Raw genomic sequence first — 22372 nt, 5'->3', positions numbered from 1 at the left:
TTGAGGGGATGGAGCAGCTCCGGCAGCTTTGCTCAGGTTTGCGGTGTGCAGGTAGAGCCCTCTACGTATCTCCCACAGGCAAACAGGTCGTGCGTCTGTTCTCAAAACCAAAGCGCATGACAAAGCTGGGTCAGGAGCTGGGGCGGCAGCGACGAATCCTGTCACAGCAGGATGGACAAGTTCGGGCTGAGGCTCCTGCGCTGGAGGTTCCTGTGGGATGAGGAACAGAGCACAAGTTTCTAGGTTGTTTTTACCACAACAGTTCAGTGAGGTCAGTACCTTTTGCCTTATCCACAAAGCAGTCTCGAGATTATTTTTACCTCTGTCCTGGGGTGATAACATCCAGGAATCGGGGGGGAGAAATTGGTCCCAGCTTCACGTACATTCTGCCAGTGTATTTGAAGCGCTTGCCCCAACACTAATAGTGCTCACAAACGCGGAGGGTTTGGGCCTGCGTCACCCCGTCACTGCAGATGTGGCTCCACTGGCCTTTTTGTTGTTCTCTCCTTTTTGAGCTTTGCCTCCCAAAGTTCAAGTTCTGCTTCCCCGGCTCCCTGCCCCACTTCTTAAATTCTTCCACGGACTGTCTGCACTGAGGACAGAGGGGTCACACGCTCAGTGACAGCGGCTGCTGGTGTCACGTAGCATCTGTGTCACCTCCTGCTCTTGTTTTCCTGGGCACTTGTACTGTAGATGGCAACGTACGGAGGTCCATCTCACTGTACGTTGGTGCGTGTTTATGAAAACAGATGCAGATCTTCGTACCTCAGCGTGGAAGAACCATCGTAGGCCAACATAAACCAGGAAATCTGTCGATATTGTTGTCTATAAATCTAGAAAATGCAAAAATCTACCTCTACTCTGTTCTCGCAGCTCCGTCAGTGAAGCCAGCTGCTGTCCCCCCTCACCTTCCCAGTACACCCAGTATACCCAGTGCATATTGCCTTCCACTGAGCCACTGACCCCACAGCGGGACACCCGCCGTGCCTCGGTCATTCACAAGCTTGTCCCCCCTCCATTTTCCTCAAGAATTTTATTTTTAATTTAGCTTAGTAATTCTTCCCAGAATGACTGTTTAGCGATCCACTGATTCTCCAGACCATAGATCAGTTGTTTTAGGTTAGCCAGCAATGCTGCAAGTAATACTTTTGTATCAAAATGTAATATAAGATTTATTTACCTCAGCAATATCCTGTGGCAATGATCCCCGAGTTAAATGCAGTACTTTCTCTTCTCCGTCAGAGTTGCCTTGCGAAGCTCACGAGTGCCTTCTTGTTCTCTAACCCAGAAAAGGTAAAGGGGGCGTTTCAACTCAGCTCCTCTTTGCCGCCATCGAATACCTCAGGCCTTTCTATTGCTTTGCTCTTTGCAAATTAAAGAGTTTTACACTGTTATTGATGATATGCAAGCCTTATCCCTATCTTCAGAGGATTTTTTTTTTGAGAAATCAATGCTCAGAACTGATCACTTACAGCACGTGAGGATTATCAGACTTATGCAATGCCATCGTCCACCCTCTGCTGCTGCAGAGCGTTCAGCTCTCTTGCTCTTTGCCTGCATTGTACTCAACCAGGTGTCAGCACTGGAATTCCTTTAGCAGCAGTAGCTAAACTTAGAGCCAGGCATCTTTTTCCTGCCAGTAGTCTGTCAAAGAATAAATGGAATTCATTTTGCTATTATTTGCACGTGTGATTTGCTTTCCACAGCCATTCTAGCAAGCAGAATCGTAATAACATTTGCCAATGGAAGTCTAACCCGGCAAAGGGAGCACGTTCAGAGGCAGCTGGAGCTGACACGAGGTATTTGCTCTGGAAAATGGATTTGAAGTTCCTGTTTCACAACAAAGCTCATTATGTGCAAGTATTTTGTCAGCCAGTCTAATAAGGCTGCTTCCATTTGAAATAGTAAAGTAAGGTTACAATTCACAAAATAAATTATTTCTTGAGGCCAGTTAGCGAACCTGTCCACCCGTTCATAAGAAAAAACTGTGGGCATCTGAGCTGCACCAGTTGGGAGACGGAGTTCATGAGGAGCCACGTACTGGGTGGTTGTGGACATGGGCAGCAGGCGGCTCAGCCAAGCTCCAGGTGCGGCTGGGGACATGGGGACACAGGCAGCAGGCGGCTCAGCCGAGCTCCCGATGCAGCTGCATTGTGGTGCTGAACATGCCGCCCTGCGAGGAGGTGACGGGGCAGCGCACCCAGAGAGCTGCTCTGCTGGGCACAGATGGAAGGGAACGGAACCGCTGGGCTGGTTATGGGTTATAAGAACTCAGTGTCATTCCAGAAAGGGTTTGGTCTGGTTTTTGGTTTAAGTCAAGGTTTAGGGGTGTATAAGCCAATGTGTTGCTTTCTCCCCCAATGCCATTATTAACGCGGGGAACAGGAGGCTATGGGACGGGCAGTGAGGGTACAGGAGTCAGCCGGGACGAATACACATTAAAACATCTTGGGAGGCACAAAAAGCCCGAGATGAGCAGCCACAGCAAAGAATTGGTCAGGAGAATTAAGTAAAGAAACATTTTAAAGTATGGCTGACTCAGGGAGTTCAAGTCCCGCAGGAAATGTGCAGACTGTGAAGGACAGGATGTGAACATGCTAGTGACTATAAATTAGACCATAGATTCTCCAAAGGACAAGGACACAATACCCCAGTGGAAAGCAGAATGATTGCAGCTCACTCGTTAGAAACTCGCAGGCCAAGGCAGCTCCTGGCAGCAGAGGCTTCACTCACCCGTCCAGCCTCCCCGGCTCCCATCTCTGTAGCTGTGCAAAATTCTGAAGATCTTTTTCCCCATGGGATTACGACTCGCTCAAAATGCACATGTATGAAGGGACAACACGTTAACATGCATTTGCTTCCACCGAATTTCCCTTGACAGAATATCCACGCTCGGTGTTTTGACAGACCCGTTCAGCAGCCTCACAATAGCGCCTGCTCTTCAGCCTCGGTGTTGAAAAACGGTGTCGCTTCAATGAGAATCCCTTTGTTCCCTCCAGTACACTGATGATTTCAGTACTTTTGTTGGGAGCCCAGCTCTTTGTTCTTTAATTCCTTCCTTGCTGACAGGCGAACAGCAGCTGCTTGTAAGATTTCCTGCAGTTCACTGGAAAAGCCCCATTTCCTTTCTCTACCCTTGCATCACCTTTGCTATCTGAACAGAATAAGCCCACAGAGGCATTTGCTACTGCCTGCAATTAAAATTTCCACCAAGAGATCTTCAAAGATGCTCTCCCCATCACCTTGTTGTCTCACTGGTCCTCTCTAATCCTGTTTCCTCGGGATCACTGGATCCTCCCTCAGGTGCCTATTTTCAGTTAATTGCCTGGGGATATTCTGCCACCGAGAGTGAAGTGGATGAACAGCTCAAACAGAACCACTTCATTAAAACTTTACAGGTTTCCGTCTGCTATCCAAAATTTGCTTCTTATCCATAACTTGTTCTTGTGTTTTTCCTGATTCTCGGCGATGGGCATCGCCGCCTGAAGCTGTGACTCCAACCCTGCCCAACGCCCGCTCGGAAGGGCAGTTTGGTTCAGCTTGGGCTGCTGGGCTGGGACTCGGGCAACCGGACAGTTGTCACTCCTGTCGCTGACCTCTCTTGCCCTGGCTGTGCCTGGTTCCCCATAACGTCGTAGTGATGCCAAGCTGCCGAGAAATACACCGGTCCAGACACAGCTTCCTTACAGGGCCGCTACGTCCTGCTCCTCTCCTGTCCCCACCACCATGTCCCTGGTGTCAGCAAACCCCGCTCAAGTTCTGCTGTCTCCACCGCATCAGGCTCCCCCAGCCTGTGACCTTCTCACTTCATCCCACTGAGGAACAGGATCCTGGATGAATCCTGCCACACATTTCAGCCATTCTGGAGCTCCCAGAAAGGAGTTTTCTCCTCCCAAAGCACCTCCTCAGCAGCTCCTGCCTGCCCTGCACTGCAGCTGTCCCCATGTGCTCACAGAGCCCTTGCCACAAGGTGCATTGGGTGGGCACAGAGATGGGTCCAGTAGAAACTGAACCAGCGACCAGAAAACGATACCCAGAAAACAGATCACGTTCTGTTGCTCGTTAATCTACACCACAGGGTTAGCTTGGCTTTTCCACCAAAAGTACGTTTGATTTGTTACATGCACAGCTGCGCTCGCAGAGTCTGCAGCACCTTCCTCGCCATGTGCTCACAGCTGGAGCAGGGTCTGCAGTCGCCTTTTCCACCAGTGCCCGAACACCAGACATACAAACAATGTACGTGACGAGGCAGCTCCTCAGTGCTGGGAGATCACAGCAAGACGGAACGTTACAGGCATTGCAAAAGAGAAAGAACAGGAAATTCGGAATACTTTTTAAAAAATCACTATTGAATAGCTCAGCTCTCCATTTTCACTTAGGGGAACAATCCTCAACACAAACGCGTCTTGTTAAAAAGCAACCATCCCTCATTTGATCAGCCACCTTCTCCCCATCCATCTCACACACCGGGTCCTTTGCCACTGCTATGCAAGTGCACAACAGCTCTGATGCAGAAAGTGCTGAGGTGACAAGGGACAGGAGCAGCGTCCATGGGAACCGCTCATGTTCCAGCCCCACAGCCTGTTCTGTGCGGCTCAGGGGCTCGCACTGAAAGGTGCTGCAGAAGCTTCTGGTTATGGGAACCTGCTCCTGGCATCAGCTCTGCCCCAACACCGGCTCTGCCGCCACCACAGCGCTGGCTCTGAAGCTGCCACGTCCTGCTGCCAGGTAAAGGCTTTGGGGTCCCACAGCCCCGGGAGCTGAGGGGACACAGGGGTCCCGCTGGGGCTGCCGTTCCCATCCAACCACCCTCCCCGCAGCTGCAGCTGCTGCAGCCAGAAACTTCCCATTGTTAAAGCTCAACTGGTTTTCTAAAAAGACACTTTCTAGCACTTTTACACACAGTGAATAACCTCTTTTAAAGGAGTATTTTGGGGGCTGTAAACAAGGTTTTTAAATGGTAAAAATACTAAGTGCCATTAGGAAATGTCCATTTCATCGCTAAAATTAGCTCTTTTGTTGCCTTGCGAAATGAAATGCAGATTGAAAGCATTTTTTATAATGAAGTTGTTATTAAAAACTTTGAATTATCTGCCCTGGGTGTCTTCATGGAGGGGAATGGGCTTTTTATTTAGGTTTGAAGCATAAGGCAAGTCAAAGACCTCATTTTCCTACATGAATCCACACAAACCTTTAAGTTTCTTTCAAGCAAAGAATTAGACCCAAATAAAGAACATGGCACCTTGCTGGGGACGTAGCAACAGCCGATACCAACTATATGGAATGTTTGTCAGGCATAACATTCTGGTCACTTGGTTTCACTACAATCACCCGCCCGTGTGGAAGCTTTGCAGGCGGGTCCAGCCCTTCAGACACCCCCGCAGTTCCGCTGCCCCGGCTGCATGCCCAGCAGAGCCAGAACCAAACCGAGAGCTGGAGCTGCAACCACTCGCTGACCCTGGCAGCGTTTAGCAGATGAAAAAGGGTGAAGAACATCCTGCGCTTTGGGGAATTGCTGTGCAGCACACGGGTCACCAGCTGACAGCTGTCGGCAGTGCTCGGGTACTTCTCTACTTATGATCCTTGTTGCTCTTCATGCAGCCGCTGGTACAAGGTGGCAATTCCTCAGCAGCACCTTCCCCAGGGCAGAGAGCTACGGGGGACACGGCTACAGAGGGACACGGCTATGGCAGTGCAGCTTTGCTAGCCCAACTGAGGAACAAGTTCAGCCCAGATTTTCCTGTTGGCGGAGATGAAGGCTCCCTTTGCCTTTTTTAATGGGAGAAAGGCCAATTCTGGTGATTCTCAAGTTTTGATTGAAGTGTTTTCCTGCTCTGGTCTCAGCCCCAGCTCAGGGTCACAGCCCTTCAGCAGCTCCAGCACTGGCACAGCCCAAATCCCCGTCCCCAGCCGCGGCTGCGCACCCACCGCTCTGCCGAGCACAGCACCATGAGAAAAGCCAATTCCCCCTGTCCCTGGTTAGCACTGTAACGGCCAGTTGCTGCTCTCCTGCCACGCACAGCCCATCAGAAATCCCATTTGCTGCTCTCCTGCCATGCACAGCACATTAGAAACCCCATTTGCTGCTCACCTGCCACGCACAGCCCAGCAGAACCCCCAGTCCTGGGAGAGCTTGAGCTGGAGCCAGTGAGGACAGTTCGGCTCCTGCAGCACCAGCACAGACCCGCCAAGGGGGGAACAGCGGCTCCTTCCCCGCTGCGCTCACCTTGTACCCCCACAGATTCATCCAACGCCCCCAGCCCATCCTGCTGCTCCAACCATCAGCACTACCCAAGGCAAACAAAATATTGCACACACAAGAGCCGAGCTGCTGAAGCCACCTTCCCATACAGCACACGAGAGCAGCACAGCGAGAGATAAATCCATGAAATCAGTGAGAAATGTCTGACCGATGGCATTTTAATTACAATATACTGGAGTATTCAGGACGTGCCACATTGGGACAAACTTGCTGCTCAGTCGAGTTTACCAGGAGAAAAATACCAGAAAGAAAACCGCAGTGCATTCCCAGCCCTGCTTCTGACCGACACCACGCGCCAAAGACCATGCAGGTGTTACACAGGCTGAGTGTCAGGAAAATGAAATCGCAAGGGGTGGCTCAGGAGAACTCAGGAGAGCAGGACAACAGGACAATGGCAGATTTATTTACAATAGGACACAAAGAATACATACATTAATTAAAAATTACAAAGAATACAGAGAAAACCCTTTGGGGAAGGGAGAGAAATCAATGCTAGCTGAGCCTCTCCACTGGGGTGGGGCAAGAAAAACTGAAAACAAAACAAAAACACAACCAAAATCTCCGAGCGGGATCTCAAAGCAGAACCGAGGCAGGAACCCATGCACCCCCTGCTCCCTCTGTCCAGCCCCAACTCCTGCCTGGTGAGATTTGGCATTGGGGTGGTTGCAGGAGCTGCTGGGCCTGGCTGGAGAGCAGGACCCTGTGGGGGACATGGAGAGGGCAGGACCCCGCGGGGAACACGGCCATGGGAAGAGACGGGTCCTCATGTGGACCTGGTGGAAACTCTCATGGCAACTGGGGTTAAAGGCCCAAAGCCCACGTCAGTGCTGGTGCCAGGGAGGGCTCTGGGTTGGGACCTGTGGCAGCTGCTCATTTGGAGACCTTGCTGCTCGCAAAAAAATGAAAGATTTTACAGATCTCACAAAAAACCCACCTCTCCCCTGCAGCCCTGACTGAATGCAGCTGGTCTGGGGATGGAAGGAGCCTTTGCTGTGGAGCCTTCTCACTGGTAAACATCATTGAAACAACTCAAATAATAAAAAACTTTAACCTCTTTAAAAAAAGAGCTTCCCATGGGCTGATTCAGGCAGCAAGCCACAGAAAAAGCGGAGCCCACTGCGGAGGAGCCCACATTGGCTTCCCTGAGGGCTTGGACCGTTCTGCAGAGAACAAAACACAGCTCTGGGGTGCACGCTCCTGTTTCCTGGAGGTAGAGACATCTGAGAGGAGCAGAGCAGCACAAGCAGTCGGAGAACCCTGGGGCCGCCAGCTCTGCCCAGCCCCCCCACGCCCCTCGAGGGGCTCAGCCCCGACACCAGCAGGTCGCTCAGCACCGAGGCCGCGGCACCGCAGCCTTCCCTACACAGGGCTCTGCGCCATCCCGGCGGGAGCAGAGCTACCGGCAGAACAAACGCTCTGAGTTACCTCGCGCATCCTTCCAGTCGTATATTCCAGCACAATCACGCCGCTTCCACCAGAACGTGACATCCTGCTGCACCTTCCGAAAGGGGAAATCCCACCCGCCTGCAGCCCGCGCTGTCCGAGGCCGGAGGGAGGGAGACGCGAGGCTGAGGGCTGCGGTTCTCAAGCTCTCTCAGGGTGAATTGCATGTCGCAGGCTCCGAATGGCACCTCCAGCAATGTGTAAACAAGCCAAAGCCAGGACTCCTGCGGGCAGAGATCCCGCTGGGCGAGCGCTCAGGTTCCTTTTGCCACAGTCAAGCTCCCTCTTCTGTGCAGACATGAAGGCAGGAAAGTAAACCCAGTCTGATATTTGTCTGAAGAGTCTCCCTGAATCCCAGAGCACCCTTGGGGCTGGAAGAAAACATTTTCACAAGCATTTCCACTGTGCTCTCAAATCCATTCGTCATCAACACGAAAAAAAAAAGGATGAATTAGCAAAAAGGGGGTTTACTTATACAGAGGGACATTTCTCTGCTAAAAAACTCCCTCAAATATGGAACAGGATAATAAAGTTAAAATGTAAGGTATCTACAGACCCCTTTTCCCCCCAGAAGTAGCCCAGAATCCATGTACACTGTGCCAAAGTTACATTCCAAAACAAGGAGTTATTTATTTCTCTTGTCGTTCTCCCATGATTTTGTTTCCTCAAAAGAGCTGGAGAAGCCGTCCCCGTTGCTCCTGGGAGGACACGCATTCAGAGGTGTCTATTTCTGCTGGCTCTGTGCATCCTCAGTCTATTTTCACTGCGGCATAGATTTTCCGGACGAACATGTAGGCTGCATAGAAGCCAATGGTGCCAGTGAGGAGCCAGAAGGACAAGACCATAAGGGCGGTGTAGCCGAAGTATAGTAAGGAGGGAATGAACTCAACAATATCCAGCTGAAACAGGAAAAAAAAACAAGAAAAACAAAAAAAAAAACCAAATCAGGTACAGAAGTAACAAGAGTTGGCTCCCCAAACCTTGGCAAAGGGAAGAAAACCTCCACCCAAGTCATTTTTGCCCAGCTGAAGAGAGATCCCCTTGAAGGGGGTCAGGGAACACCGCTCAGCAGCAGTAACACCCGCAGGGCCTTGGGCACCCACACCCTCCCTGGTGTTGAGCTGCCTGGGTGACATGGGGACAGACGGGAGCAGGTGGGTCCCACCATTTCCCTTCCCATTTCCCTTCCTGTCTGCTCTGGAAAGCTGACACTTCCATACAGAAGGAATGATGATACCTTGTTCACAAAGTAGAAGATGGCATAGATGAGCACGTAGAAGGCAGATCCTCCAGACACCAGGAAGGTTCTCCACCACCAGCGGTAATCCTGATAAGAAAAAGTCTCAGCATTATCCCAGGGCTTCCTTTTCCTGCCTCGCTGTCTCCGGGAGCTGTGAACTGGCTGGGGCAGGGTGAACACCACCCATTTTCCTTCTAAGGAAAACCACAGTTTGGGGCTGGGCAGCTCTTTTGTCACAGAGGTGTTTCCAAACAAGGAGGGTGAAAAGGTGACAGTGAGGCAAAGCCAGGTCCTTATCAGAGCAACCACTACGGAAGAACACGGCTCAGCATTTCATTTTATGCATGGATGGAATGAAATAGTTTCTTTGGGAAGAAGTATCAGCTCAAAATGCTCTAACAGACTTTCTGATATGAAATCACAGTTCCCAGCCCAGCAAATAATCAAGTAGCTGCAATTCTGCATGAAGTCAAGGGGTGGTCAGGAGCAATCAGCTGGGCCACGCTGGATTTCTGCCGAGCAGCAGCAATGTCAGCTGTGCTGTTCCAGAAGCAAGTGTGCACCCTCAGCTACTGAACTGACACACGTGGAAATCTCACCTCAGCGCAGAGCTGGAAGTACACCATGACAATGCTGATTTGGGAGCACGATACCACCAGGATTATAAACACCAGGAAGAGAAAACCGAAAAGGTAATAGAACTGGTTCTCCCAGATTGCCTGAAACAAAGACACGGCATAAATTTGTTACCATGCTACTGTGATCCATCAGCAAATGGAAGACTAACTCCTAGCAGCCATCCCAAAGAAAAATGAGGGCCCCTCTCCTCAACAGAACATTACAGTAAAGCTTTTCTCTTTCCCACCATCCTTCCCAAGACTGAGGAGTGTCCCTCAGACATCTCCAGGTGTGTGCAGCAAGGGACAGGCTGAGGAGACCCCAGCCCAGCACCCTCTGGAAACACCCCAGGGCCCGAGGGACCCTGCCAACCCCTCTGCAGGGACAGGGGACCCTACCAGCCCCTCTGCAGGGACAGGGGCACGAGGCTGCTCCCACAAAGGCCCCTCCCTTTCCAAAGCTTTGGCATATGAGGAATCCTAGTCAGAAGTGAAGTGGATTAAATGCTTACACTGAAAATGAAGAACAGTTCAATGAACATCGCTCCAAAAGGCAGAATACCAGCCATGAGAATCCTATAGAGCAAGAAAGAAATAGCATAAGCAGCACAATATAACTTGTCTGGCCATTAGAAGTCCCCTGTAACCACACAGAGCATCCCTAACGAAAGTTCTATAGCTCCAGGTTACTAGAATAAACTTCACACAGTAAATGGCATGGCTGCTCCCCACTGTTGAGCACATACCACGTCTATAAGCACCAGCAAAATTATGGAGATTGTCTCTGGTATGGCACTACTCAAGGAAAGACACCTGCTGTCTGTCACTGTCCAGAGACCAGGGTTAAGTCACTGTAGTTCCTGGACACCCAACACTCACCCAACAAATTTGTTCATGTACCACCTCTGCTCCGGAATCTGCCGGGGGATCTGATTTGTCCGCACGGGATTGTCATACGGCTGCTTGCGAAATCCAAAGTAGTAACCCAGGTAGACCAAGGGCAGGGAGATCCCAAACCACATGCAGAGCAAGGCCACCATGGTAGGAAAAGGCACCTGGAATCACACCAAGGGTTGCAAACTGAGGCTGCTGACACGGTCACCTGCCCTGGACACTGAGGTCAATGGCCAGACCAGCTCCGCAGTCAGCCCCTGCACTGGCACCCACATATCTAGAGTTACGGTGACACTAAGTACGTCCTCAACAGCCCCGTCACCCCCTGCCCATCCAGCAGGCTCCAGGATGGTGGTACCTACCGCTCCGGAGGAGTGTTTCCCCCAGATGAAACAGTTCAGGACAAAGCAGATCCCAAAGACGACACCAGGATACAGGGTAGCTGTCTGCAAGAGCAAGCACAGGTTACAAGGAAACACGCGACTCATCAGCCAGATGCTTCTCCTTAACGAGTCCATGGCTGGGGTAAAGCCCACATGGAGGAACCATTGCTTTTGTTACAGCACTGCTGCACAGTGGACGGGCTGCGGGGCAGATCGTGGACAATTCTCTTACTTTACTGTACAACATGCGCTGGCATTTGCCCTTTCACATAAAGCTGTAAGGATTCGATCCCCACCAGATCTCTGCCATACAGCCAGGCTGTGTCCAGCCACCCACGAATAGGCGTGGAGCATATCCACACATCTTGCCACCCGCAAACCTGGACACACAGAGCAGGACTCACACAAAAGGCTCCCTTCTTCCACCGATGTCCTTTCAGAGTCCGGTACAAGCGGCCAGCAAAGAATCCACCAAAAACCCTGGAGAGAAAGAAGCCAAGACAAAGGCAATCAGCTTGTGCTGTTGAGGAGGGGGCGGGCAGGACAGCGCTGCTGCGGGGCAGCACCTACCCCATGAACATGAAGAGGAAGCAGGCGGTGGTCATCAGCGCACCCCGGCTGGAAGGCGACAGCATCCCCAGCATAGCGACAACTGCGGAGGGAAAAAAGGACAGAGAACAGCAGCTCTGAGGGACACGTGCTGGGCAGCAGCTGGGTAGCAGGGCTCGTCCCATGGGCAGAGCACAGCCGTCTGGAACCTGCCTTCTGCACAGACCTCGCATCCTTCAGAGCATCCACAGCCTCCAGCACTGGCCAGAGAGAGGATGGCGCAGCTTTGATCTCAGCTACAGACCGAGCTTTAGCCCCAGTTTTCCCCAGAGCCTGGAGCAGCTGCAGCTCAGAAGGCAAGGCATGCACGTGCACAAGTCTCTCCATCCACTGTCCCATGGGGCTCATATCCCGGTAACAGTAAACACAAACACCAAAGGTGCCTTCAGCTGGGAAATGCTGTCTAGGAATTCAGAAATGCTGTGCACAGGCCTATCACCTCGATAAACCCTGCAACAGGAATCGGACTGAATCCCACCTCATTCAGGCCAAGGTGAGCATGGGTTGAAGTAAACAGGAGCTAGCAACACCCTTGAGCATCGTTCCCCTTCTTGTTACAGACACCCTCTGCAACATATGCCACTTACAGATGACGATCAGGATCATACAGAAGAGCTGAATTCCAGAACCCAGGAGAGAGCTGAGGATCATAGGATACTGCGGAGGCCTGAAGACATCTCCATGCACAAGTTTCCAACCAGATTCCTCCATAGTATCTTCCTGTGGTAACAACAGGAAAAGCAGGTATTTAAATACAGTCTGACAATGGAAATGAAGGTCCCACCACAGGCAGCCTAAGACATTAATATCCTTGTATCCAGTTCTTCTACAGAATTATGTCACTCTAATTAAACTTCATTCCTCTTGGGCTTAAAGCAGTTCAGATCTGAACTGCCAGTGTCAGGGTACATGTTTATGGAACTGTCTGCAGTCATTACTGAGCTCTGAAGACATCTGAGCCAGCGTTCTGCCACCATACAGAGAGCCAAAGGTATTGTGACAGCACGTGACGGAACTGTCTCTCCCACGTTCAGGGCACAAGGCAAAACAGGGGCAAGAAAAAAGATGATACACCCAAGTCTTCAGCCAAGATCCCTCCTCATCTGCGCGTCCCCTCACCCTCCACTCCTGGCCCCAAAACCAAACACCTACAATGTCATCTTCCTTGTTGTAGTTGGCAATGTCCTTCCGGAGAGTCCGGATGATGATCATGCTGAGAATACCTGAAAACAAGCACAAGCTGAGCTCAGCTCACAGGCTCCTGTGGGGTCACACTGCTCTCACGCCATGCAGTGACACGGCTCCCACCGACACACAGCCCTGGCCAGGAGAGGAGCCCTCGAGTTATGAGCCACCTCCCCAAATCTTCAGCAAAGACAGAGACAAAATCTCAGGGAGCAGGAAAGGCATGATTCCCGCAGGAATGCCACACCTTGGCTTTCCTGTGGGTTTTTTCCTTAAATACAGACACGTGAGATGTGTGTTAACCACCGTTTACTCTTCCAACTACCCCAGTCAGAGAGCAGCACTAGGTAACAGTCTGATCTCATGGAATCCTGCCTGAATGGGAAGGTTTTCTGTGCTAATGTTCATTTCCTGTCCCTTCTGAATCCTCTCCCCGAGCCGCCTGCAGCTGAAGCTGACAGTTCCCTGCAGATTAATGGTGAAGCCGTCCTCACCCCACACAAACTCACCTGAAAGGAAGAAGACGACCACGACCGAGTTAATGATTGAAAACCAATGGATCTGCACATCACTCATGGTCAAGTAGGTGTCCCAGCGAGAAGCCCATTTAATGTCACTTTCCTGAAAGAAGAGGAGTTCCTTCTCATACCAGCACATTCCCAGTATCTTCCACACCCCCTCCTCTGAGCCTGATTGCAGAGCAGGAGCTGCCAGCTGGGGAGGGAACTCCCAGCAGCTTCCCAGTGCACACTCACCTCCCAGTGCACAGAGTAGGTGAAGAGCAGCTGGTTCTCTTTAGAAGGATCTATTTCCTGAGGAGCAGAGCCTGTGGCTTCGGGCAGGGTGCACATACTCTTCTCGTCAGCCTTCAAGTCTGAAAGGGAAAACACAGGCTAGATCAGCCCCTCAGCCCTTCCCTGGAGGAAACGCTGCTTCCGTGCATCATCCTGGCCCCAGGTGCCATTTGGGCGCTGTGCCGCGATGACTCCAAAGCTGTTCTTCCGATCTGAAGCGAAGCATCATTAACAAACTCTAAGGAAAGTTCTACATAGGCCTTTCCTTCACTAGAAGGGCAAAAGCCAGAGGCTCTGAAGCCAAGGATCAAGCTCATCAACAAATCCTCTATTCCACATGATATGCTGAGAAACAAGTGCTCTCCAACAGAGTGTGCTGCTGCCCCACGAGACTTGCAAGGGATGATACACACCGGGAGCAGCTTCCCCTCCAGACACAGGTTCCATGTTGTGCTCACTGAGGTAGGAGTGGTTTTCCTCTACCCATTACTTTTGACATTCAGTCCCCCCAGAACAGTTCCAAACACTCTGTGGGTCTCTGGACTAGCACGTGGTGTCCCAGTGAGGCAGATCTGGGCCACAAGAAGAGCGAGACGCCATGCATGCTGCATGCTAGATGACCATGCAAGAAAACCCAATCCCCAAGCCCCAATCTTTTTAGATGAAATAATTTTCCATGGATTGCAATTCAAGGACATCTCTCTATTTTTTATACTTTCTTAATAACAAAGGGGGTTATTGTTCTTATAATTAAAAATCCCCCATTTCTGTGCTCTGAGACAGTAACAGAAGGAACAACTGGCATACTGATACATCAGTGGTGTTCAACTCTCAGCCCCACAAGAGACTCTTCTCCCTTGCTCCCTCCCAAAGAGTCTCTCACCTTCTAGTTTAATACTTTGGGGAATCACTTCAAAGCGCACAACTCTGTAGGTTGGCTCCTGGCTCTCTTCCACATCCTCTCTGTGGTAGTAAAGGATGAAGGAGAGGTGGTTGTGCAGGTAGAACTAAAACAGATTGACATTAAATAAACAGTTAGTGCCACAAGGGAGGAACAGGCAAAGTGTAGAAACAACAACTGCAGAAAGCAGCTTTAGTGCAGAAAACTAAAGGCTCCAACTGTCCCCAGATGGACTGTGCTACAGAGTGAGATCAGGGAGGCACCTCCCAGGGCTAAGAGAACAAGAGAAGAGAACAGAGATGTTGAAAAGGCAACACCTCAACCACTCCAAGCATCGGGGACAATGCTCCAGTCTATTTCTGGCCTGGAAAATATAATGATATCTCACATCTCAACCATGCATTCCATGGCAGCAGAATCACCAAATTTAGGTTGGAAAGACTTGAGTAGCTACAAGCTCGAGTTTCCTGCCTGCTGCTTCTGCCAGCCAGACAGACAGACATGACCCAGGCTCTGCTCTAAGCTTGCGCTTTGAAAAGGCTCCTACATTCCCCATTACGTGAACAAAGTCCAGCAGCCCCAGCAGGTTCCTTCACCCCTAAGGACTTGGGCTCAAGCAATCAGAGCTGTCTGCAGCTGAACGCTTCAGTATGACAGACAGACACGTCTATTAAGTCAAACAGCCAACCTTAGGGCAAACAATTGTGGAAAACATCTGCAGGAACGCACATGCTAAGTTTCCATTTGCAAACTTCAGCAGCTTTTTCTCCAATAAACACCTGACTTTTTTTTCCTCTTTTTTAGGACAAGATGCTCCAAGACCCTCCAAGATTCACCAGCCTTTGGGGTACATTGCTTTTGTTCTGCTGAGGGGAAACCACTGCAGGAGTTTGTCCAACAGCAAGTCCAAGCTGGGTCCTGGCTACCGCACCCACCAGGCAGAACACAACCCCTCCTCCAACAAGAGATCTCTCTCCTTCTTCCATTCCTTATAAAAGCTTTTTGGTTGTACTCCCATTTCTGACACTCTCTGGTAGAGCTCTAACAGCCTCTGACAGACACCCCTCAGATACCATCTGGATTCTCTACCTTGTTACCGTCCATAAACCCAAGCCTGTAGCCATGCTCGAACTGCACATCTTTCTCCTTCTTCTTCTCCTCTTCCTCACGATTGGAATAAAACTCCAGGCGTGTTGCCACAGGGAGGTTATCAGCAATGCTGAAAACACAGATTTCAGATCAAATTTGTCCACAGCGCAAAATCCCCACTGACACAAACCCGCGCTCAAGATGACTCACAGATGGACGTAGTAATCTTCCCGGATGCGCTCAGCGATCAGCTTGCTCTGCTCCACTGTCAGCGTGACCGGCTTGTTGGGAAGGTTGCACAGAACTTCACATTTCTTCTCCATGTTCATGGAAACCTGGAAAGGCGTATTTACAATTCTGTCCCCCCGAAGAACCTCACCTGGAAAACACAAGATAAGGGCGAGGTAAGAGACTTCCAGCCTCGGCACTGACCCCGCTGCCAGCGGGCAGGGCTCTGTACGGCAGGAACAGCAACAGCAAAGTCTCCTTTGTCACCAAGGATGGGACTGAGGGACAGCCCCGCTATTTTACTGGAGGCATCAAGCACTGTTTCTGAAGTGGGTTCCGTGCCCTCCTTCAGGAACGCCATTTCCCCCTTCCAATGTCTGGACATCCCAGTTGGCAAACAGCCAGCACAGAACAAATGAGAGGAAGCAGGTTCTCTGCTCACACTTTATTAGAGATGATATCTGCATTTGCTTCTACTCCCGTAAACACACCCTCGTGCAGCTCAGTGGCAGCCGCTCGGTGCCGGGGAACACACAGCTCGGCAGATACGTACCAAGATTCTCAGCCTTGTACGTGATCTTGGTGGGCTGGCAGAAGGGCAGTGAGTAGTACTCGTACGGCAGCTGCGTCCGTGAGCTGGTGAGCTTCACAGCCTGGAGAAAGAACAGAAGGATTATCCCCAGGAAAGAACTCAGTAGTTTCCTCCCTCTCAGCATCAGCCAGAAGCTGACGCTTACTTCAAGACACTTCCCTTAAAGTCGCTTTTGTTTCCACAAAGTTCACTTTCAGAGGCCATGAAAAAAGGCGACAGATGTTCCTGGGAGAGCTCCAGCTTTCTTTCCTTTTGCACAATTCCCAGTTGTACGTTCTCTACACTATGATTTAGTAGTAATTCATTCACAAAGAAACGCTTGAAGAAAGAAGTGTGGCAGATTGGTTTCACAAATTTATGACTCAGTGAAGCTCTAAGAAATAGCAAAGAGCCCAAAAGAGATTCAGGAGTCACGTTTCATACAAGAGTGCAGTTGTTTCCTCAAATAAACAGTTCATGCCCCACTGGACCTGGAGGTCTGGCCTCCAGCGATACGAAGAGTTGAGCAATTTTTATCTCTGTGAGCCAGAGAGCCATCAGATTGGGAGGACAATGGGCAGTGACAAACCCCAAACATTTCTGGAGAGTTCCCACAAATCACATGGCACAAGGGAAGCGTGGAGACATATCACCACAGCCAGAGCCACAGCGACTCTGAAAACAGGAGCGTTCTGTAAGGCAGCCAAGCTCATTTATTGGAAGAGCACTGGCAAACAGCTGACTTGCCTTACCACTGGAGGAAGCATTTGGCTCCTGAAATCCCTTTGGGAACAGCCACTCCGATAGCCTGTGCTGGGAAGCTGGCTGGAGCCACAGGCGAGTCTCATTTGCTTAAAAATAACCTACGTCTGGCAGCCCATGGCCAGAGAGTGTTCGGTTTGTGCTTTGTGGGAGCAGCAAGGCTCGGCAGCCCCACGGGGGCTGGATTTTGCTGAGACAGAGGCCACAGCTTCAGAAAAATAAATGAAATGGGCTATAAATTGCTGATGTCTGGAAACAAAGCCTGGCCTCCTCCTGCACGGGTGAGACTGTTCCATCATTCGCTACCACACAGTAACAGCTCTGAGGGCTGCAGGACCCACAATGCTCAAGAACAAGCGCTACACGTGGGAAGGGCTTATCATGGATTTCACTTGAAGACATAACACGGCAAACTGAGCAGAAGGAAAAACGGAAAAGGTCTGATCCAAACCACTTCTTTGTTCTACCGTTCAACCAGCACCTAAAGGTCCACGCACCATAAGCGCTTATCTCTGATTCAACTTCAAAGCTGCAGTGAGGAAGAGGCACTTTTCCCAGACAGAACAACATCTTGAGGCCTTTTGCGTGATGGCTGAAGGAATTTGGAAGAAGATAACAGAAGCAAGAGAGAGAATCACATTGGGAAGCGCAGGGTAAGATGAAGACAGGGCTGCTCATCCCCAATAACCTACCCCAACATTGTGAAAAAGAGAAAATATCTGACCCTAACATTTTAGTAACAGGAACTCCAAATTTTACTTTCTAGTCCCACTTGGCTCCTTATGATATAAAGAAGGAACAAAGTAAAACACAAAAAAACCCAAACCAAATGGACTAACAGATCCATCTAAGTTCATCCTACCTTTATTTCTACAGGATCATTGTGGTGGAAGTTGATTGGAGCCACACCAGGTACGTAGAACGAGTCTGTACTGTGCAGCAACAACAGCAAGACCAGCACATACCTCAGCCTTTCCTGCAAAAAGGAGAGAAAATATTAAAATGCAACAGAAACTTGGGAACAATATTAGAGATGGGCAACTACATGGCAAGTGTTCATCCCAGACATTGGAAAGGCTACATTGGAAATATTACATTCAGAAAAGCTCTTCTTAACTGTGTTTTGTGACTCTCACCAAGTCACTTTCTACTCTGTGCGTCTCTGCCGTCAGGAAAACCTTGGCTTTGTTCAGCCACGAGAAAAATGCACTTCATCGGTAACACATTTCAGCTGGCAGGCTGTCATCTGAACTTTCTCCTCCCACCCATCCACCACCTGCATCAGCCAACTCTGCAGGTCACCAGAGCAGAGGGACGTGACCGATGCTGGATTTCTGTCAGCTCTGCGTGTAGGGGTGACCCTGCGGCTGCTCACGGGCATTGCTCACACACCGCTACCTGCAGCTGGTGTAGGGTGAGGGACACCAAACTAACCCTCAGCTCACCCACAGGGATGGTCATGTCACCAACCCTCCTATCTCGCTCTTCTTTCTTCACCCATCCAGGCCACAGCACTGCCCAGTAACCTGGCCAAACAGCCACCTGGGGAACTCAGCCCGGCTCCAGCATGAGCAGGAAGGCTGTGAAATGAGAAACGAGCTTTAAAGAGCATTAGACAGCAGTATCCTGGCCGGAGGAGAACATCACCTCTGGTACGATCTTACCAGCTTCAGCCCAGTCTCCCCAGCTCCCTGCTGGGTGTGTGTCCCTCCCTGGGTTTCTTGCCCCCACAGCCCCTTCCTCTTCCTCACTCTGGCTTGTTCTGGGGCTGCCAAGGGACGTTTGGCCCAAACACCAGCAAGGGTCAATAGAGCACCCAGAACTACTGGCACTGAGCAGGACGGAGAAGGAAAAAGTCACAAATATCAGGGTTTTTTAAACCTAAGATGTATTTAACATGCTAGGAATCTACATAAAATGCGTTAGTACTAAACTAACTTTTTTGCTTACAAGGAAGATTTTCAGATCTATTCTAAGTACAACTTAATGCCTTTAGAGGCAAAAAGCCTCACCAGGAAAGCAGCTGGGAAGCAATCTTTTTAAAACAGCCTGGACTTCAATATTGATCTATGTTGAAACAATGTGGGGTTTGTTTTCGGTGCTTCACTAAATTCTGCCTTCTCTGATCTCGTAAGAGCACCTGTGACTCTCTGGCTGGGCAGGAAGGGCACTGGAAGGAAAACACTCTTCTGCACCGCGCTTCACAGCACCCAGCGACCTGCAGCAATTACCTCGCTTCGTTTGTCACTGAAGTACCAGACACACACAGCACAATATTTCTTAATAAAAACCAAAGACCACCAGTGAAATCCTCGCACCAAAGAGCTTGCAAGGTGAGAGGATTAGGACAGAACTTTGGAAGGTGTTCAGGAGACACGCAAGCGTGTCGAAGATGAAATTTTTGATGACAACTTTGGCAGAAATTGGGCTCTTTGCATACAGATGATGATGACTCAGGCAGCACCCGGCAATGGAACAGACAGGAGGGGGACTGTGGAAAACCTTGCCGGGAAAAAAACATTTGGTAGCAAGAAGTGGGACCACTGCTATGCAACAGGTGGGGAGCTCTGGAAGGGAAATTTGGAAGAAATGCCCCACACAGGTTCCTAACCTGGCTGAAGCCAACAGCCTCTCCTGTCAGGATCTTTGCTTCCACATTGACAAATGTGCCTCGTCTTCTCCAAACAAAGCAGCAGCTTCGCAGGGACACCACAGACACGTGCACAACATCTGGCCAGGCAACCACGTCATTTGGGAGACACCTGCAAGCTCCATTATCTCCCGTGCAAGGTCAGAGCTCGCAGGATGGAGCCCTGGCGAGGCAGACTCAGCAGGCAGGAGACATCACCTTCCTCGCCTTTACCAATTACTTACATTTCAAAACATATGCACAAAAAGAAAAAAATCTCTCAGATGACAATCTTGAATCTGAGGTGCCAGGAAATCATCCAACGAAGCAACAAGTCACACAACAAACATGCACAGCTCCAGATCGAGAAAAAACGAGTTGCATGTAGACAAAGTAACTCAGATTGACTAAGCCTTATTATTTTACTATTTGCAGACACACACTTGCAAGAGACCCTTTCTTAGGAGAACATGACCTCAATGAGAGCAGTAACTGCAGCCCCTCCTGCCCCTGTCCCCACATCCCAGCGCCTGGTGAGAAGCACCACACATGCCCAAGTGATCTATCGTGCAAAAAGCCTGCTGAAGGAAAGCACAACTCTTTCTCTCAAAAAACCAAACAAACAAATTTCAAATGTCACGGCACATCCCTGCCCAGGTTCCTGGCAAGGGTTTTCTACAGACTGACAACACGGAGAAGCCTTTGAGCAGCAGTAATTTCAAGCATTCTGCTGGTACCGTATCTAGGCTGGTTTAGGTCTTACAGTTTCATCATCCACATCCAAACTTAAGAACACAATGTAGTATTTGCTCAAAGGGAGAACAAGGAAGTAGGAAGCACTAACAATGGATATTGTGTGATTGAGACACAGGGAAGGGCAAGAGGGACATCAAACAGCCGTAACTGAGAGCATTTAACTTTCGAAGAAACACAGGGAAAGCACAACCCCTGTAGTGGCATTTGTGCAGCCAGATTCACACAGCTCTGGTGTCCTGTTCCACCCACCAAAACATTTAGTGCGGTGACAGGGAAGAAAGACATAACCCAGGATTTCAAGGGAGGAAAAAAATCCACACATAACAGGGCAAACTGAAGCTCTCTCTCCCATATAACGTTTATTCTGCTCTCCAGCATGTTAACAGGACATGCACGGTGCTAACAGCACCTGCTCCTCAGCCCCTCTGAGCTGCCAGCCTGACACTCACCCCCCCTTTTTGGGGGCTGCCTCGTTAGATGCTCTTGACAACTGGACAAACTCCTCTTTATTGCAGCTCTGCCCAGCTCAGCCTTGCACCCTGAGGAGTCTCTGCTGCCTTTCCAAAGGAGACAAGTGCTGCATTCCCACTGACCCCAGGGAGCTCCCCTGCCAGCAGGTTGGCTGTCAGCAGCTCCTCTGCCTTTCCAAACAGAGAAAGCTACAGGGAAATCACCAGCAGGACCATTTTCAGCTCTCAAAGCAGCTCCTCCCTGCTCTGGAGACAGCCAGCAGAGTATGAAGATGCTCTAAAGCAAAATAAATTAAAAATTCTGCTCTCCAATCTCCCTTCCAGCCTCTGCCAATCTTTATGCCACACAACTCACCTCATCCCCCACCCCGGCCAACAGCAACCTTTGTATCAGCACACGTTATTTATTCACGCAGCCGTTCTTACAACACATCAAATAAGTGTCTTCCTGTGAAAGCAAAGAGGAAAACCCACTTTTCTACTACAGGACTTCAGGCATATAATGTCTCAGCAGCTCATTTTCTCCTCTGTGAGGTGGCCCTGATGCTCATCTACCCTCACAAACTCCCACCAGAAACATCTTCAGCTCTCCAAGGACTCAGGGAACCACTTGATAATAACAGAGACACCAAGACGTGGGGAGGTGACTATGAGTGTAAGTAACTGGTAACTGACATCGCATCCTGAACTGCTACCAAACACCTGTGAAAACCACACGAAATGCAACAGGCTCTTTACTTGGCATCAGCATCTGTTTCGGGCCAGCGTTTCCCTTCGAGAGAACGGCACGGTGAGGGAATGGACAAGGAACGGGAACGGGGAAGGGAAAGCAGCCGGTGTTGCTCATACCGGGAGTGCCCGGAGCCCCTGCTCAGGCTGCGGCCGTGCCCCCGCTGAACCCCCAGGCCGGGGTCCCTCCTTCCCCGGCACCGCAGGGAACCGGGCAAACAGCCGCTGGTGCTGGCGGGGCCGGGCCGGCCCGTTCGCTCCGCCGGGCCCGCGGTCACCGAGCGGCGGCCCAAGCGCTGCCCCGCCCCGCCCGCCGACACCGCCCAGGCCGCGGCGACACCCGGGGACACGCGGGACGGGGTCACGGCCCCAGGCGGAAGCCGGGAGCCTCCCCTGGCCGGCGGCCGGGGTCGGCGCAGCCCGCGGGGCCGGGGCGAGGGGGGCGAGGGGGGCCGGCGGGGCAGGCCCGACCCGGAGCCCCCTCACGGCGTCCCGCACCAGTGCCGACCCCGGGCCGCGCCGCCCGCCCGCCCGGGCCGGGCCGAGGAGGAGCCGGGCAGGACGCGGGGCCGCCGCGGGGCCGGGCCGGGCCCTGGCGGCCCCCGGGCCGCCGCACTCACCATCACCGCCGACGCCGCCATCTTGGATCCACGTGTCGCGGCTGACGTCAGCGGAAGCGGCGCGCGGTTGGCTGCGGGGCTTATCGCCATGGCGACAGCGGCCCCAGCGGGCCGGGCCGGACGGCGGAGCGCCGTGCTGCCGGTGCAGGCGGCGCCGAGGCCGGGCCGAGCCACGATTAGCTCAGCCCTG

The 22372-nt window shown here is 51.2% G+C and overlaps 1 protein-coding gene across 6 annotated transcripts; it reads right to left on the bottom strand.

Annotated features, from left to right (window-relative positions):
* Window positions 1-99: 99 nt before the first annotated feature.
* On the bottom strand, window positions 100-22272 carry TM9SF4 (transmembrane 9 superfamily member 4; the record flags this gene model as incomplete). Of its 6 annotated transcripts, none has more annotated exons than XR_013922929.1 (21): window positions 734-833; window positions 1181-1279; window positions 7688-8076; window positions 8262-8604; window positions 8943-9032; window positions 9545-9664; window positions 10075-10138; window positions 10442-10617; window positions 10819-10902; window positions 11244-11319; window positions 11410-11491; window positions 12036-12168; window positions 12601-12671; window positions 13143-13254; window positions 13389-13507; window positions 14311-14434; window positions 15418-15547; window positions 15628-15796; window positions 16199-16298; window positions 17841-17954; window positions 22183-22272. XR_013922929.1 is itself a non-coding variant. In XM_080354939.1 (18 exons), the coding sequence occupies 18 exons, from the start codon at window positions 22270-22272 to the stop codon at window positions 8455-8457; spliced, it is 2004 nt and encodes a 667-aa protein (XP_080211065.1). In that variant the 3' UTR covers window positions 6662-8454. The 6 variants fall into 6 exon arrangements, 1 of the variants encoding a protein (XP_080211065.1); XR_013922930.1 differs by having other exon boundaries at window positions 8315-8604; XR_013922926.1 differs by lacking the exon at window positions 734-833 and adding an exon at window positions 100-210 and having other exon boundaries at window positions 7688-8604.
* Window positions 22273-22372: the final 100 nt, after the last annotated feature.

This window comes from Nesoenas mayeri, assembly GCF_963082525.1.
Source record: "Nesoenas mayeri genome assembly, chromosome: 16".
Lineage (NCBI taxonomy): Eukaryota > Metazoa > Chordata > Aves > Columbiformes > Columbidae > Nesoenas > Nesoenas mayeri.
The sequence above is the reverse complement of the archived record's forward strand: the minus strand, read 5'-3'. Positions and strand labels throughout refer to the sequence as shown.